Source organism: Syngnathus acus, chromosome 13 (genome assembly GCF_901709675.1).
Source record: "Syngnathus acus chromosome 13, fSynAcu1.2, whole genome shotgun sequence".
In the NCBI taxonomy this organism is placed as follows: Eukaryota; Metazoa; Chordata; class Actinopteri; order Syngnathiformes; family Syngnathidae; genus Syngnathus; species Syngnathus acus.
In genome coordinates, this window is record NC_051098.1 from 3,486,500 (window position 1) to 3,504,992 (window position 18,493).

General features: G+C 39.8%; 1 protein-coding gene across 3 annotated transcripts in view; it reads left to right on the plus strand.

The window, feature by feature from the left end:
* vezf1b (vascular endothelial zinc finger 1b) overlaps positions 1 to 15,795 on the plus strand; it is a 21,561-nt gene extending 5,766 nt beyond the window's left edge. The window contains exons 2-7 of one of the 3 annotated variants that reach the window (XM_037268783.1): positions 302 to 1,056; positions 3,554 to 3,623; positions 4,094 to 4,262; positions 13,637 to 13,678; positions 14,284 to 14,349; positions 14,541 to 15,795. In XM_037268783.1, the coding sequence (XP_037124678.1) occupies positions 302 to 1,056; positions 3,554 to 3,623; positions 4,094 to 4,262; positions 13,637 to 13,678; positions 14,284 to 14,349; positions 14,541 to 14,908 (1,470 nt within the window). In that variant the 3' untranslated portion in view covers positions 14,909 to 15,795. The remainder of the gene's footprint in view (positions 1 to 301; positions 1,057 to 3,553; positions 3,624 to 4,093; positions 4,263 to 13,636; positions 13,679 to 14,283; positions 14,350 to 14,540) is intronic. The other 2 variants (XM_037268784.1, XM_037268785.1) reach the window with 2 other exon arrangements.
* Positions 15,796 to 18,493: the final 2,698 nt, after the last annotated feature.

Consider the following 18,493-nt stretch of genomic DNA (forward strand, 5'->3'; position numbering starts at 1 on the left):
CAATATTATTCACCTGATTCCACTTGGCAGCAGTGGTTTATTTTCTTCGTGCCCCAATCTCCTCTGTAATAAATCATTTCCAACTAATGTGCTCAATTTGGTCTGGTGAAACATGAAAATGTTTCGTGCTATTTTTGTTGATGAAGACTGAACACCCTTTGTCAGGATGATTGGTAACTGTGCACATCACCTATTTACCTTGATGATTGGATTCTGATACTTTTGTCAGTTGGATGCAAAAATCCTTGATGTTGTATTTTTACTCAAAAGCCATTCTCCTGCTCTGTTTTTCCCATTGTAGCAGGCTAACGAGGCACTCCACCACCAGCACCAATTAGCCGGGAACAGCCTCTTGCCGTTGCTCACTTCTGGATCAGAGCCGCCTGATCAGAAACCAGTGCTGCCCATAGTGTTGGATCAAAAACCACCAGTCAGCGCTGCAGAACTTCTCAAAGACAATGTGGCCAGTGGCACTGGGGCAGGAGGCGGTGGAGGACCTCCACTTGCTGTGGTCAAAAAAGAGCCTAAATCAAAGACGCCATTTATTTGTGGCTATTGCAACAAGGCTTTCCGGGACAGCTACCACCTGCGGCGGCACGAGTCATGCCACACCGGCATTAAGATGGTATCGCGGCCGAAGAAGACGCAAGCAGCTCCCACCATGGTGCCAATCATATCCACTTTACCTCGAGATAACAGTGGAAACCCTTCATACATTACTACTGTAGCTGGCATTTTGACAACAGCCACCACATCAACTGCGACAGGCACGAGTACCATGACCCCGATGCAACACCAACAGCAGCAGAACATCCCTAAGAAGCCCCCCAAACCTGTGAAAAAGAATCATGGCTGTGATATGTGTGGGAAGGCTTTTAGGGATGTCTATCACCTGAACCGCCACAAGTTGTCACACTCTGATGAAAAGCCATTTGAGTGTCCCATCTGTCATCAGAGGTTCAAGAGGAAGGATCGAATGACATATCATGCACGCTCCCATGATGGTGGTGTTCACAAGCCTTATATTTGTTCTGTATGTGGGAAAGGATTCTCCAGGTATGTAGTTATTTGTTTGTATAAATAAACATCCAAACACATTTGATCATATTAACCAAAAGGACAGCAAGTGCCAGTAAGAGTGTATGATTGTAACATACCGTAATTTTCGGACTATAAATCACTCCGGAGTACAAGTCGGATCAGCCATAAAATGCCCAAAAAAGTGAAAAAAAAAAACATATAGGTCGCTCTGGAGTATAAGTCGCATTTTGGGGGGCAATTTATTCGACAAAATCCAACACCAAGAACAGTCATGAACGAGCAACAACAGGCTAAACGATAGGTATGCTAACGTGACATAAACACAAACGAAGAGCTGAGAACGGCCCTGACGTAACATTCAGAGTTATTTAAAAAAAACTATTACATAAATAACACGTTCATAAAACCATCTGTGTCACTCTAATTCATTAAATCCATCGATCGTCCTTTGTCAACAATGTGTGCGCGCCGCTGGCGGCGCTTGCACTTCAAAATATTCCACAGGCCCATATAACGATATATAAATTCGAAATCAAATAACTATTATATAAGCAATAATATTATCAAACCATCTGTGCACTCTAAATCATCAAATCCATCGATCAAATTCCTCGTCCTTTGTCAACAACGCCGCGCGTGAGCCCTGACGTCAGCCTCGTCGTTATTCCACAGATCTAGTATATAACTATATTGTAGCCTTAACAAAGTACAAGGAAAGACGTGGGTTTGGTAAACGGCTCTTTATTTAACAAAACAAACTTCCAGGCGTGTGGCGGCGTGGACTTCCAGCCACGGAAGTGGAAGAGAGATCCATAGAATAGGACTGGGCGTGCGTAAAAGCCATGACCGAGCCCCATCCACCGTCCCTGGACAGCCACCCGGCCGAGCGCCGGCCCTCGACTTCCATCCACGGAGGTGAAAGAGAGCTCCCTAGAGTAGGACCGGGCGTGCGTAAAAGCCATGTCCGAGCCCCATCCACCGTCCCTGGACAGCCACCCGGCCGAGCGCCGGCCCCCGACTTCAATCCACGGAGGTGAAAGAGAGCTCCTTAGAGTAGGACCGGGCGTGGGTAAAAGCCATAATCGTTTTTCAAACCTTCTGTGTCACTCTAAATCCTTAAATCCTTCAAACTCTTCGTCCGCCGTGTCACTTAGAAACAAAGCCGCTAATGATGCCGGTAGTACGTGGGGCCCTTCGTCATCTTCGTCATCCCGTGATCAATCTTTGTCCTTTATGTAAACAACCGCCACGCCGCGTCGCACTGCTGACGTCAATTGAAATTCAAATTACAGTAATCCCTTGCTACATCGCTGTTCGTTTATCGCGGTTTCACTTTTTTTTGGGGGGGGGAAATGTTTGAAAAAAAAACATATATAAGTCGCTCCTTATTATAAGTCAACACCCCCCCCCCCCCCAAACTATGAAAAAAACCGCGACTTGTAGTCCGAAAATTACGGTACATGAGTTTTAATATCCATCCATCCATTATCTGAACCGCTTCTCACGAGGGTCGCAGTTGTGCTGGAGCCTCTCCAAGCTGACTTTGGCAGTAGGTGGAGGACATCCTGAGCTGGTTGCCAGCCAATTGCAGGGCACTCATAGACAAACAAGCATTGATACTCTCAATCACACCTCAGGACAATTTAGTGGTCAATCGGCCTACCTTGCATGTTTTTGGAATGCGGGAGGAGTCAGAGTATCCGAAGGAAATTCACATAGATTCTGGGAGAACATGCAGACTCCACACAGGAAGGCCCGAGCAGGAATTGAACCACGCACCTCTGTACTGTGAGGCGACGTGCTAACCAGTGCCCAAGCGTGCCACCCCAGTTTTAATATAATACACAGAAAAATAGGTACAAGTAGAGAGATGAAACAATCTCAAAATTTCAGATCGCGCGCTATCGCGGCCAAAATAATATCACTTACACATACAACACAACAGTATAATTACAATTTTACGAAAATAAATTGTTTCATGCACGTAGCAACAAAAAAATTAAATTAAAATGTTCTTAAAACAAAAAAGAATAAAGAGACCCATACTGAATTTTCAAATTCAAAAACACATGAAATTTATTTAAAATTACTAAGATGAGAGTTTGGTCACATTTGATAATGGTGGGCATATGTTAAAACACTTAGCTAGGTTATTCTCCTTTTAATGAAAAAATTGAATAAGAAAATATTGAACAGTTATATATGTGAGCTACAAAATTATATCAAGTTTTTATTCCATCACGTTACTAGTGTCAATAAAATTGAACTCTGAACTAACAATTCACCAGACTAACTCATAAATTCAAACTGGCCATACCATACTTTATTCAGATTTTAACAGACAAACTGGTCAATTCAAGCACTGACAGTTGTTGGAAAAAGTTTACACACCCAGGTTCAAATTCCAGGTTTTTTTTTTATGCAAATGCATGTGTCGATCCACAGAGTTGCTACTGTTTATTAAAACTGTAGATCACGTAATTGTTTTCAATGTCTCCATCATTCTGTGCAGGCCTGATCACCTAAGCTGTCACGTCAAGCATGTCCATTCCTCAGAGAGGCCTTTTAAGTGCCAAGTGACGGTAACTGATGTCAACACTACATATATCACATTTAACATGACATACATAATGGGCCTCTATACTATTAAAGCAATTGGATACACTTTTTCTTATTTCTTCGCCTGAGAAATTGTCCAAACGTTCAGACTTTTGTAGTGAACTGAAGTTTATTCGTTCTGACCACTTGCTCAGTTTAATTAGAGCTGTATTGGGAATTCACACAACTAGTCACCCAGATTCAATTTCCTTCCATTTAGCTTTGATTAGTTAGTTTTAATTCATCTTGATTTCTCTTGAATCAGTTCACTTTTGTCATTGTACCATTGTTTTGCATATAATCAGCAGTGTTGAAATAGTCAAATGATGTACATATTTATTTTGATGTTACTGATTATTAAACATAACTTGTTTAAGAGAAGTATGTTTTCTCCACTCAAGAAATATTTTCTTTGCGTTTGAAATTATGAATAATTTATTTTTGTTTATTTTAGGCCTGTACGTCTGCCTTCGCTACCAAAGACCGTCTACGTTCTCACATGATCAGACATGAAGGCAAAGTCACCTGTAACATTTGTGGCAAAATGCTAAGTGCTGCCTACATCACAAGTCATCTCAAGACACATGGTCAAGCCAGCTTCAGCAACCAATGTCACAGTAAAGGTAGGCTGTTTCCAAATTTCACAATTCCATTATGACTTGACTCAGGATTGTGAATACACTCCAGTCACATGACGTGTATTTGCAGTGTCTCCACATTCTATATGGTCTTTGAAAAATATGGAAAATATGCGCTTGTAACATAGATATTATGACAACAAAATGATCAATATTGGCATTCATGATGATATGCTACAACTTTATAATAAAATTATCACATGTGGTTTCTTTTGTTCCCCCCTTCCAAAAAAATGCTGCAGTTGCTGTGCTTTTCTACAACTATGTATTTGGTTAGATTTGTCCCTCAATATCATGCAAAAGAAGAGGGTATCTACTTTAATTCACTTGCAGTTCTCAAATGTAACACATAGGGGGGGGCATTGCGTAGCTGTAAAACAAAAAGGACAAGTCATAATGCTGCTTCCTCCTACTTTACCAGAGTCAGCCAGTGTGATTGCAGTTCTGATTTAAGTTGGATAAGATGCAGCCTGAAAACCATTGTAGTCAGTGGCAGTTTTTTTACATGGGTGGCCCAGAGCGGCATTTTTTATGTCACGTGGGGGGCGGCACAAGAAAAAAAAAATGTTTTGCGCCGCAAAGCGGTTTTCTATTAGTTGTCATATCACTGTGTGGGTAATTGACAATTTAGCACCCCCTTCAGCTGCAGGCTTGGCGAACTAGCTTGAGGCTAGTGAGGAATTTCCGTGTTAACGTCACAAGTCAATGCGCGATTGGCTAAGGCAGCATTATGGTAGCCAATCAGAGCCAGTGTTTACACGTGTAAATAGGGTTGTCATGATTAAGGGTCGACTAATATGGGATTTTCTTTAACCGATACCAATATTTAGCTGTCAGGGTCAACCGATGATCGATACGAGCTGCCGATATTTTTGGCCGACTGTTAGATTGAAGTTGTGTGCTTTATTTGCATGCTAAAATGTCACTCTAATAATAAGAGGGTGCACAACATTTCTGAACTTGTCATTTATTCAACACACAAATCAATGAATTGAGTTAAGTATGAAATATATAAAACATGTAATTTAAAAAAGTCAATCAAATATTCTTTGATTTTTGAACATAAGTATAAACTATACATGTAAATAAAAGAAATAAAATTAATTCAACAATACAAATAAATATAAAAAATACAACATGTACATATTAAATAACAGTAGAACTGCAAAGTTTGGCTGTGGAGGCAGCTGCTTCCTCTTTTTATTTATGTGCATCCTTGTAAGTTTGGAGGTGGTGGCACCTCAGGTGACTCCACAAATTGGTCGTGTTTTTCGTTTGACCTTTTTCCACTCCCAAGCTCACCAGTCCATTGTCGATACTGCACTTGGCTTTCCCTGGTGTTTGCTCAGTGAAATACTGGCATACTAGATTTGGTTTTTGTTATTTTGCCACCAGACAGCAATTGCTAAATAGAGGAAACATTTATAGTTAGAATTATAGTATCTTAAATTCTGTCTGTAATTCCAATATTCTATACACATTTACAATCTAACATTAGAATGTATTTTTTAAAATCACCACAGTAAGGATTCATCTTAACAGAGCTATATTTTTTCAACGCAAACAGTATCTAAGGCAGCATTTTAAAGGCATTAGACTAGTCTGGACTTGTTTTTGTTTCTGATACTTGGGGTCTTTTGGCCTGTATAAGTGCATCAATACCAGGTGCCATGTCCTGACTAGCTGTCACTTTCAGAATGTTTAGGTGCTTGTTTGTGAGCCTTGAACGCATTTTTGTTTTATTGATATTCATTACTGAGAAAATTTGTTCACAGAGGTAGGTTGTGCCAAACATGCACAAACGTTTAGCAGCCAGGGCTGTTAATTTGGTGTACCCTGGTAGTAGATACTGATAGAATGTGTCCAGACCTACGGAGGCAAATTTGCCCTTCAAATCTGCATGTCTTCGGCTGTTGTGGTGTCCATCATTGGCACCAACTCAAGGAACTCTTCAGTAACAGTCAATGTCTCATCAACTCCACGAATAAATAAGGCCAGTTGTGCCACGTCTGTGATGCCGGTGCTCTCGTCAATTGCAACGGAAAATGCAATAAATGACTTGACTCTCTGTTTCCATTGGCTGTCTAAATCTGCTGATAGGTCCGAAATCCTCTCTGCTATAGTATTCCTCGTCAGGCTAATGTAATTAGCAAAAGCTTGTCGCTTCTCGGGACGTACAAGTTCGGCCACCTTCATCATGCATCGTTTAACAAAGTCACCATCGGAATACGGCTTTGATGCTAATGCTATTTCGGTGGCAATCAGGTAGCTGGCTTTTACCGCTGCTTCACTGACTCAGACCCGCCTGCAATCCGTTTTATCTTATCTCTTCTCAGTTGTCCTTGCAAGCTGTCATATTTTTTGCTGTGAAGAGTCTCGTAGTGGCGTCGAATATTATATTCCTTCAATACCAAAACTTGTTGCAGACACACCAATCACAAAGGTTTTCCGTGCTTATCTAAAAATAAACAAGACGTGGTCCATTTTTCATTGAAAATTCTACACTGCGTATCTACTTTTCTCCGTTTGGATAATGACATTTTGGCGAATGAGGGTGTAGGGGAGGGGTAGAGACCAGGGTAGAAACAACGTCGTAACAAGCAGCAATTGGCGCATTGTTACCGTCTGCTGTGTCTTCTCTGATCAAAACAATGTTGTCTTCTACTCTGATCAAAACAGTGTGCCCCATAGCGGATAATCCATGAATTGCATATTATTAAAAATATTAATTCCGTGTATTTTATGCATGTTTTCACTTTTAAATTATCCTGCGGGCCTGATAGAATGCGGGCCTGATCGAACCTCTTTGCGGGCCGTATGTTTGACACCGCTGGCTTAGACGTTACATACCAAGAATCAATCAAAATATATAAATCACTTTGTCATGTTTCTCAGCCTAGTATGCAAAAGCAGTGCTACACCTTGAGTGACTTCTGATCTTGAGAGTTAACGTTAGACAGGTTTAATAAGGAAAATAACTGCGATGTCATCGGTTAAACACATCACTTTATCACACTAATCAGGCCCACTTTTACTCACGATACACAATAGATTCTTGAGCTGAATTTTCATGAACGCAAATAAGTTGGATAGAAACTCGGCTAGTGTCTGCATCAACTACCATGATTCAGTAACAAAAAAATGTCAAGTCTACAGTTTTTTTCTGCTCCAGCAGAGCTATCACTCTGCACACGGTGCTCTGTATGTGTGAGCAGGGCAGAGAGCAGCATTTGTAAGCACTATGCCTACTCTATCCCACACACAGACTATAATTCTCAGACTCGTGGAAAAATTATAACATTGGGGCAAATAATGTAATATATTAAGCAAGCAAACACCTGATAGCTTACAGTCCTTCAAGTTAACTGCAAGTTAGCGAATCTTCAACGAGCTGTAGCTGCCAGTTCCAGGCGGTTCACTGCCCTTTGTTTATTTATTTCACCAACTGAAGCAACACTTAATAGTTTACGAGTAACATACAGTAAATGTATGACCATAAGACTTTGAAATATCAGAATGTAAGCCTTACCTGTTGTTGAGTACGTATTCCAAACGTTTTGGTTTGGGGTTTAACTCGGCGCTACTAAACACAAATATTGCCAATGAATTAAACAACAGCAAATGTCGGCCCGATATATCGTCCAACCCATACATCAGTCGACCTATAGTCACCGTACGAAAATTTCAAACTCGATTTCGATACGAAAGAAAACCCTCCATACTGTATACCAGGGGTCTCAAACTCCAGTCCTCGGGGGCCGCATTCCTACATGTTTTCCAAGTTTCCCTCGTTAAACACAACTGATTCAATTATCAGGCTCCTGCAGAACGTGAGGATGAACTGATCATTTGAATCACGTGTGTTTAACGAGGGAAACTTGGAAAACATGTAGGAATGCGGCCCCCGAGGACTGGAGTTTGAGACCCCTGATGTATACTTTTTTGAGAGCACGGTGAAAAAACCCCACCAATTAATCCATCCATCCATTTTCTGTACCACTTTGTCCCACGGGGTCACAGGCTGGAGCCTATCCAAGCCGTCAAAGGGTAGTAGGCGGGGGGACACCCTGAACCGGTTGCCAGCCAATCGCAGCGCACACAGATGAACAACCATCTGCACTCGGACTCACACCTACTGCCAATTTAGAGTGCTCACCCGGCCTACCATGCATGTTTTTGGGATGAAACCGGAGTTCTCAGGGAAAACCCACGCAGGCATGGGGAGAACATGCAAACTCCACACAGCGAGGACCAGAGGTGGAATCGAACCCGCAGCCTCTGAACTGTGAGGCAGACGTGTCGACACAGTGGTCAACTACTGCAATTAATTCACACCTTTAAATGTTAAATGTACAAAAATCAACTATAATATTGCAATACACTTGTAAAATAGTGCAAAATTGTACAACATACATCAAACTATACGTTGTGCAAACTTTAAGTACAAACTGAGAATTGTAAATATTCAAATAGTTTACACAATTTTAAAATGCCACCTGAGAATTGTAAACATTCAACTATTTCAAGCACAATTTTCAAGTGCAAACTGAAAAATAAAATACATTCTCAACCACACATTTTAAGAATGTTTCAAATGCAGCACTATTTTAAAAAAACAACAGAAATATTTGGATTAGAATTCTCCTTCTGGATGTTACATTTACTTAGCTAGCACATGTTACGATGAAGAAGCGTTCTGCGCTGAGAGCGCTAGCGACATGCTAAGACCTTTAGCTAGTGGTGTTTTCTTTCAATAAACACTTAACGCAACGTGACTATCTTGTCAATGCAACCGGGCATATGTTCTTGAAACTGCATGTACAAACCTTTTCCATTTTGTCGTGCAAATAGGGGTGTTCGTCGTGCAAATGGGGGTGTCGATCTTTTGGGTGTTTTGCCAGGTTTGACGTGCTACTGGACTTTGCAAATTGGCCTGTCGAAGTTTGTTGCCTGCCCCGAATTGTCAACCTTGTAAGCAAAATACCTCCACACAACACTTTTGCCTTTATTATTGTCCACTAATGCTGGTATAGTCCGTGAAGCTAGATTCGGATTTGGAGCTAGCACATGCCATTGTGTCCAGGCTGGAGCAGCATGCTGCGTCATGGAAGAGCCGGTGGGGACTTACTAGGGAGGAGCTGTGTGGGTGAGGCAGTGGTGCTGTAGTGTTTGTGTGTCTACTGGAGGAGGGGGGAAAATATGGCAAAGTATCGATACTTTTAAAACCCAGTTTTGCATTTCATATCGTATTGAGGTCTTGATTAGTATCGAGGTATAAATATTTTTGACAACCCTAGCACATTAGTCAGTCGTCACACGCAACACAAAATGGAGAAGAGACAGATGAGCAAGTCAATGAAAGGTTAGCATTTGCAAGGTAGCGAAATAAACATTATTTCAAATTCATTGAGGTTAAAGGCAAAAACCTGCATGTAATGTGTCTGTGAGGTTTGCAGTTTGAATTATATTTTGACCCGGAAATGTTACCGAATTAATTTATTTTTATTATTTTATTTTTTTTTTAAATGTAAGACTTTGACTGGTAACGAGTTACTTTTACTATGGAGTAATTCAGTTACCGTATTTTCCGCACCATAAGGCACACTTAAAAGCCTTTAATTTTCTCAAAAAATTACGGTGCGCCTTTTATTAAGGTGCTTTTGTGTGGACCAGATTCCAAAATCTGTAAAGTTGTTTTGTGTGGCTTCCGTATTATACAGGCATATAGACCCGATGAACCAATCAGAGGACATTGTTTTACGTAGATCGGGGCAAAAAACAATCAGAGGACTGGACGTAACACGTAGAGGACTACGTAACTCCGCCGCCATTAGTAAATAAATACTATCGTTTGTGCAAAGTACGCACCTCCGCCGCCATTGATAAATAAATACTACCGTTTGTACAAATCTGTAAAGTTGCTTTGTGTGGCTTTCGCCACACAGAGACGTAATACACAGGCGTAATATGTAGTAGACCCAATGAGCCAATCAGAGGACATTACGTTTTACGTAGATCGGGGCGGTAAACCAATCAGAGGACTTCACGTAAGATGTAACTCCACCGCCATTGATAAATGAATACTATCGTTTGGGAAAAGAAAACAGCATTAGGACCCTCTAAAATGGCATAGACAACGAGACATGCTTGCGAGGCACAATTGGAGCTTTCTGGAAAGCCAGGATCAGTGCAGAAAAACAACGTGACAGCGACGAATAGGACCTTGGTATGTTTAATGGCAAACTTGCCCAACTGTTTAATTTGGATACAAAAGATCGGGACTTGTACAGATTTGCGTATGGATATTGATTAACAATAATGTGAGTACAGTAGAGTACATTGTTAAACAGTAGGATAAAGTACAACATAACTGAAAGTGTGCCAAGTATAGAATTTGGGACAGTTACCAAAGAGCTAATCGTTCCTCCTTCCTCGAAAGACAGATTAATGTCATTTGACATTTATTACATTATTATTTATTATTACTATTATTATTATTATTATTGTTAAATTATTGATTACATTATGATACTTACAATAATGACATTTAGCATGTAAAGGCATGTTTATTTAGATTTATAATTCATGAAGGGATGTTGAATTGAGTTATATTGTGTATATCAAGCTCAACTGTAATTGCAATTATGGGGGCTCTTTTAAAATACTTTGGAGCATATACTGTTCTAATATTAAAAAAAAAAACTTCAAAATAAAATGCGTTTGTTTTACGGGTGGAGAGGGTCAGAAATAGACTCGCCCAGGGAGTAATTCAGTGTAGAACTGCCACTGTGTATAATATGTATTATTCAACATTAATGATGTAGTGGTAGTGTGAATAATGTTGGAAAATAACACATCTGTTTACCTTTGAGTTAAGTTGTAGAACCATCATTAACCAAAATTGGTGAACAGGATTATGCAATCAAGGTGCAATCCTAGTCATTTAAAGCACACGCATCTTGTTGATGTTACTGTTCAAAGCAAAAGTAAGTTGTCGCGACTACACCCGGGGCAGCACGCTGCTACTTTGTCATAAAAGGAAAAAGATGCCAACGAACCCAAGAAGAAGACAAAGAAGCAGACCCAAAATAAATGTCTGTCATGGCTACCGACTTTCATCAAATTGTTTGAGAATTGAACAAGCGCTGTCTTTTTAAAGTACATGCATTGGCTTTGCCTTCTTTAGGAACACCGACAGAGGTCTAGCATTATCATTAGCATCTAGCTTTGTTGTACTTAGATTAGCAATTGGAAACCTTCAATGGCTACAAAGAGGTTTAGAATGGACAGCAGGTGTCTGGACTTGTTGACATTCAAGTTTGATCACTGCACTACATAGAGCGAAGTATGACGACGTCACATTTGTTCTTCAATTTTGTTGGTGCCACCCAATGCTCAGATAGAGAAACTAGTTAAACACCTAAATGTTACCTGATGCACTCTTCATTTTCTTCAACTTTTATTAGAATTACACTACACAATTACACTATAAGTAGAGTGGTAGAGCAGTCGTCCAATAACTGTTTGATTTCTTCTCTGCCCGAGTCATGGGTGATTGTGTCCTTGGGCAAAACACTTCACCATCCACCTTGCCTCCAGTCCCACTCACACTGCTGTGTGAATGTTTGGTGGTGATCGGAAGGGCCGTAGGCGCGCACTGGCAGCCATGTTTCTGTCAGCCTGCTCTAGGGCAGCTGTGGCTACTAAAGTAGTTCACCACCACTAGTGTGAATGGTTGAGCGTATGAGTAGAGAAGTTATTATTATTAAAAAAAATTATTAAATTCATACTCTTACTGCAGCAGGATTGACCGCAGGATACCCCTTTGAACTCAAATTAAATTCCATTCTGATTTGCCCCTATAATGAGTATTTTCCTTCCATTTTGGTTTTATTCTAATTGTAATAGAAGACTATGTAAACCTGACGATTGATTATCTTTGTGTTTAATCTGTAAAGGACGTTTGAAAACAGCAGCTTTTACTTGAGGGAAATAGTGAGCCATATTTCCCCCTATTTTATGACATGTAAGAGAGTGAAACTGTAACTGAAGCTATTTGTTTGTGCATTCTCTACACTATTTGGAGCAATATCCTGTTTTTACATAACTTACTTTTTTTTTAAATCAGCAATTTTTTATATTTTTAAATCTGATTAGTCAACTAATCCCCCCCATACCCCAAATAATCCAATACAATCCAACTTTATTTACATAGCGCATTTTACATCAGCGAAAGCTGTAACAGCGCTTTACACATAACAATAGGACAACCACAAAAACAGTAAATGGTAAAGCAGCAATGGTAAATTTAACTACAGATTAATATACGGTAGTAGAACAATAACAACAAATTCAGTAGAAACCCAAAGAATAAAAATGGGTCTTCAAACAAGTTTTAAAAATCAACAGAGAGACTGCTTGCCAAATATTTAAAAGGAGGTCATACCATAAGGAAGAACCATCCCTATTCACAACCCAATCTTTATGTATTCGGGGAATGGCAACCATTTGACTTGTGGATTGTATTGTGAATGGAAAACTCAGCTTCGAAGGACTGCATCCTCAACCAGTTGTGGAGCAACATCTATGCGTGTGGTGTTCTGTTTAAACTCAACTCCAACCGGAACCGTTTACTTATAGATCACAACCACAGCAGCTTGCAAGGAACTGGAGTGACAGATGAAACACAATATGACCAAAACGGTTAAATGCCTGATCTCTAGTAGAGTTTGTCAAATCTAAAAAAAATATTTTAAGAATTGAAGAATTCTTGTGCACCAAGCCTTAGAAATGTTCATCATAAATCATAGTATTCATACAGCTGAAGAACTGAAGGTGGCGCAACGTCACCTTGCAATTGACAAAATAGATTTCCACCATGGTGAATGGGTCATCACCCTGCCATAGCAGCCTAAGGGTCCATTGTCATCCGTTACATTTCTGCTGCCGGCCCACTACATTTCAATAGAGATAATCCAAATGAAATGGCATGGTGGCCAAATGACACCCACATCGCAGGATTTAACAAACAGAGAAAAACTGTATCCACATCAAATTAAAGAGATCTGAGACCTATTCACAATAAATTCTATTTTACACATTGAATGATAATGAAAAAAAAGATTGTTTAAAATAAGTTATTTTTGACCAACATAAATAACTTGGCTATTCATTTCCGACCCAAATTATCTTACAAACTGAATAAAAGGATATAAAAGATTGTTTTACAAAAGTAGGGAAAAAATCTGATTTTTAGGCAAATAAAAATATACCTCTAACCACGCCATCCAAAACCCCCAGATGATGGCAATGTTGCCCTGTGTCTTTGTAACCCCATATGTGTCTGTATTTTTGAATAGGCATAAGTGACTGGCAGTGGAACCACTCAGGGCCACGAAAAGGTAATCCAGTCCCGTAGTTGGTAGCAGAAACTCTTAGACATGCCATGATATAGTCACATGTGGCCAGTTTTTAGTCATGTTGCACCATTTCCCCATGAAGACATGTGTTTTCTCTGAGAGCTGGTAAATTTCAGGTTTCTCTGTTTTTGTAGTATGTACAGTATAATTGTGCCAGTGTTAGGTTAAAGTTCATGAAGCAGGATCAGTAGATTATTTGAATTAACAAAAAACTGGACCATTGCGCAGGCTAGATGCACACTACCTGGCTGTTATCCTGATTGATTAAATAGGTTCCTGCAAACCTTACATATAAAAATGAACTCATAGATGTTACACATAGATGTAACTGGGACACAAATGCCCCAATAGCTAACACTTTTTTTTTTAGACAGTTTGTTGCTACTTGAGCCAGACTTGCTGACATTGACAATGTCCTTGCCCTAAAGTAATCAGATTAACCGTCATGCACTGTCGTGTTCATCTAGTCTGCTGCACATAGATCTGAGGATGTTTTATATCATGTATTAATGTTCAAAATTACAGCTTTTTAAACAATCAGTTAGCCGTTTAGTCTATTGATCCTGCTTTTTGAATTTACCCCTTAGGTGATTTGACGGTAGGAGAGATTTTAAATAACTCCTTCCAAGTCCTAATTGACAACTTTCACAAAGGTAGGTTTCTCCACCAATATTACTACAGTTGACATAATGTTGAAATGATGTCTTTACATTTTCAGCGACCCAGGTAAAGAACGACGGTGCCGATTGGACTGTTGGTTTTACTGTACTTAAGTAGACACTCAAATTCCTACCAAGGTGACTGGGCTTGTTTCTTTTCTTTTTTTTTTTTATATTGACTGTAGATGCCAACAACGTGCACAACAATTCCGCCACGACAACGCCGGTCACCAACTCGGCAGCCATCACTTCGGCCATGAACCGTGGCGGCAATGCCAGCAACCCAGTCACCATTGCCGCTCAGATGAACATCACCACCAGCACGGTCAACATTACAAACCCCGTCAACCTGCAGCATCCCGTCACCATCACAGGCCCTGTGAACCTAGCCTCTGTCAACATCCCCACGACCGCCCACATGAATATTGCCCACCCCGTGGCCATCACCACCCCAATGCCCATGAATATCACCGGCCCACTTAACATTGCCATGAGGCCCATGGAGAGCATGCCTTTTCTATCCCAGGTTCTGCCATCCTCACCTCCTTGGTAGAGTTTGTTTTCTAGCCGCTGAGTAACTGTTGAGAATGTAACTGCCTAATAATAGATGAACCTGTCAAAATCTGACTATAATTGCGTTCTCAGTGGATGGGCAATATGCCTAACACTGAAGTTGGCATACCGTCCTCAATAATGCAATGACACCCTACAACCCGCATGGATTACGAATAGCAAAAATCAATGCTAATATCAATTCGTTAATTGTTTATTTGTTTGTATTTATGAGAGGGAAATGCTTGGGAAAAGTCTTCGTCATTATAGTAATTTGTAAACAATGATCTACATACTGTATCTGACAAATTAATTCATCACATTGATGCAAAATGATGTAAATGAAATATTACCTCCAAAGCTGTCCCTACAAATTTTTACAACAGAACAACTCCTTTCCTCATTCGGAAAATCCGAAAGGAGTTTAAGGACTTTCTCGGTGCATCCCCGTCTTGCAAAATAGAGAGGCGAGAGGACCTTTGTCTTTTAATGGGACAAACAGTAGAAGATCAACTGTTTGGGTGGTGTCTAATTTAAATGAAACCACTATATAGTTTTAATCCAAACATGAAAGCAATCGTTTATGCCAAAGATTTTCCAAGCAACATGTTTCCCTTTTGAATTCTATATTTGAAAAGATTGGGAAACCCAAATACATTTAATTAGCGTACTACCTGACTGAGGCCTCACATTAGAAGCTGCTACAGGCAGTTAACTTTAAGTTTGCACCATGTCGTATTTTAACCTATGCCGACATCATGGCATCTATCACAAAAATCTCATTTTGATGAAATTGGGATGTTGTATAAAACTTAAACGGATTATTTGATTTGAAAATAATTTCCTACCTATAGGCCATTGAATACACTACAAAGATATTTATTATCTAAAAAAAAAAAAATCTGCAATAATACACATTTTGCAACATGTTCCAAAAAAGCTGGGGCAGGCGTATGTTACTTCACCTTTTCCTTTCCTTTCCTTTCCTTTCACCTTTCCTTTCCGCACAAGGTAGTCTGTGGAATTGTTCCTAATCTTGCTTCATGTACAACTTCAATTGTTCAGTAGTATTTTCAATAAGACACAGGTCTGGACTGCTGCCAGGCAAGTATAGTGCTCATATTCATATTAAAAGGCCTCACTGTTGTAACATGTGCAGAATGTGCCTTTGAATTGACTTGCTGAAATACTCTGGGATGTTCCTTGAAAAACACGTTGCTTGGATGGCAGCATATGTTGCTCCAAAACCTGTATATACTGTTTTGGCATTAACAATGTCCTCACAGATGTGCAACTAACCCTAACCACACTCCCATACCAGCACTGATATTGGTTTTTGATTGTCACGCTGATAAGAGTCCAGTTTTTTTCTCTTTAGCCCGGAGTAAACGATGTCCATGACTGCCCAAAAACATTTTGAAATGTGGACTCATCAGACCATAGCACTCTTTTCCACTCTGCGTCACTCCATCTTAGTTAAGCTTGGGCCCATAGAAACTAGCAACTTTTCTGGGTTTTTATTGATAGACTTGGCTTTCGTTTACCTGGTAGACTTTTATTTCAACTCGTATTTGAACATAGATGTATACAGTCAAACCTCAGTTTTTGACCACAATCCGTTCCAGAAGGCGGTTCGAGAAGTGGATCGTTCGAATTCCGAATCTATTTTTCCCATTACAAATAATGGAAAAAAATGTAATCTGTTCCAAGACTAAAAAAGGCCTTTTTAAGCATTTTTTCATTTGCGCATTTTTGTCCGATCACGCAACTGCAGCGCACCGTCGAACACGCAACCGTAGCGCACCGCCGACAGCGCAACTGCACCGCTCTGGTCGCATTATTGTGACAGAGCCGTCGCTGAAATTTAGCAAATATCTTTCAAGTCCTGATGTACTTTCCAAAATTTTTGTGGACCTCAGTGCGCAGGGAGCTTAATTTGGTCCGATCGCGCAACTGCAGCGCGCCAGGCGCTCACTGTCACATTGCTTTAAGAGCGTCTTTGTGTTTTAGGATGGCTTTACTGCTCCCACTTGCTTTCTTTGGAGGCATGATTAGGTGTTAATACAATCCTCAAAGTAACGAAAATACAATAACAACGAACGGAGTCAGTCGGCATCCGGGTCGCGCGGTCGGGTTTTCTCGGGTCCTCTCGGGTCCTCTCGGCTCATCTTGCGAGGTTTGACCTCCGAATTTTTGTTTGACAACCGAAGCAAAAAAATCTCGAATTTTTCATTCGAATTCCAATTTGTTCGAGAACCGGGACGTTCGAAAACCGAGGTTTGACTGTATTTGAATTTAAACTGTACTCTGCGTCCCTCTCTCGATAAATTGTTTCGGACAAATCTCTTCTCAGAATTTTTGGTCTATGAGATGAAGATAGCAGGCAGACGGATTGCTTATATGTCACACGTGCTTCTCGACTCAAAATGTTTCTTTTTGCTCTTGTCCGTAACACCCCCACATCCTTTCACACAGACAAGTCTCAGGCTCTTCCATTGTAACAGTGGAAAAAGTTAACTAGCATTTTTGCCCGCTTTTTGAAGCCTTTAAAATGTCATAATTTCCTTTATTCTTAACGTTTTGTTTCCTACATATATATGGGGCACTTGAGCAATGCTAACATTGCAAGCAGCTAATGCTGGCAACAGGCGCCATACGCTACAGTGTCAGTGGATTCATTGTTGGTTTTTGCCCTGTACGATATGATGAGATTTCTTCAGATTCTCTGAATCTTTATAGACGTTGTGGATCCTAGATAATTAAATTCCTAAATTTCTTGCAATTGTACATTGAGAAACGTTTAGCAAAAAAAAAACAACAGTTAACGCGCTTACCTGTGAAATGTTCCAAACAGGGTTTTCTTTTCTTCGTTTTTAAGCATTGCTAACTTTACTACTTTTGTTTCCCCTGTCCCAGCCTTTTTGCTAACACGTTACAGACATCAAATCTAAAGTACTTGTAAATAATAATATTAAAAAACAAGACATTATCAGTTTGATCTTTAAATTTTTTGTCATTGTAGTGTATTCAGTAGAACATGGGTTGAAAGGGATTTCCAAATCATTGAGTCTGATTTTACATTTTACTCGACATCCCAGGTTCAGTGGAATTGAGATTTGCAGAAAATATCTTGACTCAAACTTTTATATTGTTACATTTTAATACAGGTTGTATTTTCAAACAGATATTCACTAGTATTTCGAATATTTAAGGTTTTTTCACCAATTATTACATTGTCAGCAGTTACACTCCAAACCATAATTTTATTTTTTGTTTGTTATACTTTAGTTATTATTTTTAACATAATAGATACTGTAAGTGGTTGTTAGCCGGCTCATCGCTGCTGCTTTGCTAACAAACACAAAAGATTTGTTATGCGCTGGGCATTTGATGTCAATAAATGTGACACCTTACTACAACAAATCATACGCCCAGGTGTATTGCCGGAGGGTGAAAAATGCTTCCTACTAAAATTGTTTAATGTTTTTAGTTTTAAAAGATTTTATAGGACTAATCAGTATTTAATAGTTTCTGTATTTTAAAGGTTAGAGTGGAGGGTGAGCGGTGTTGAGCAATATTTTGGATT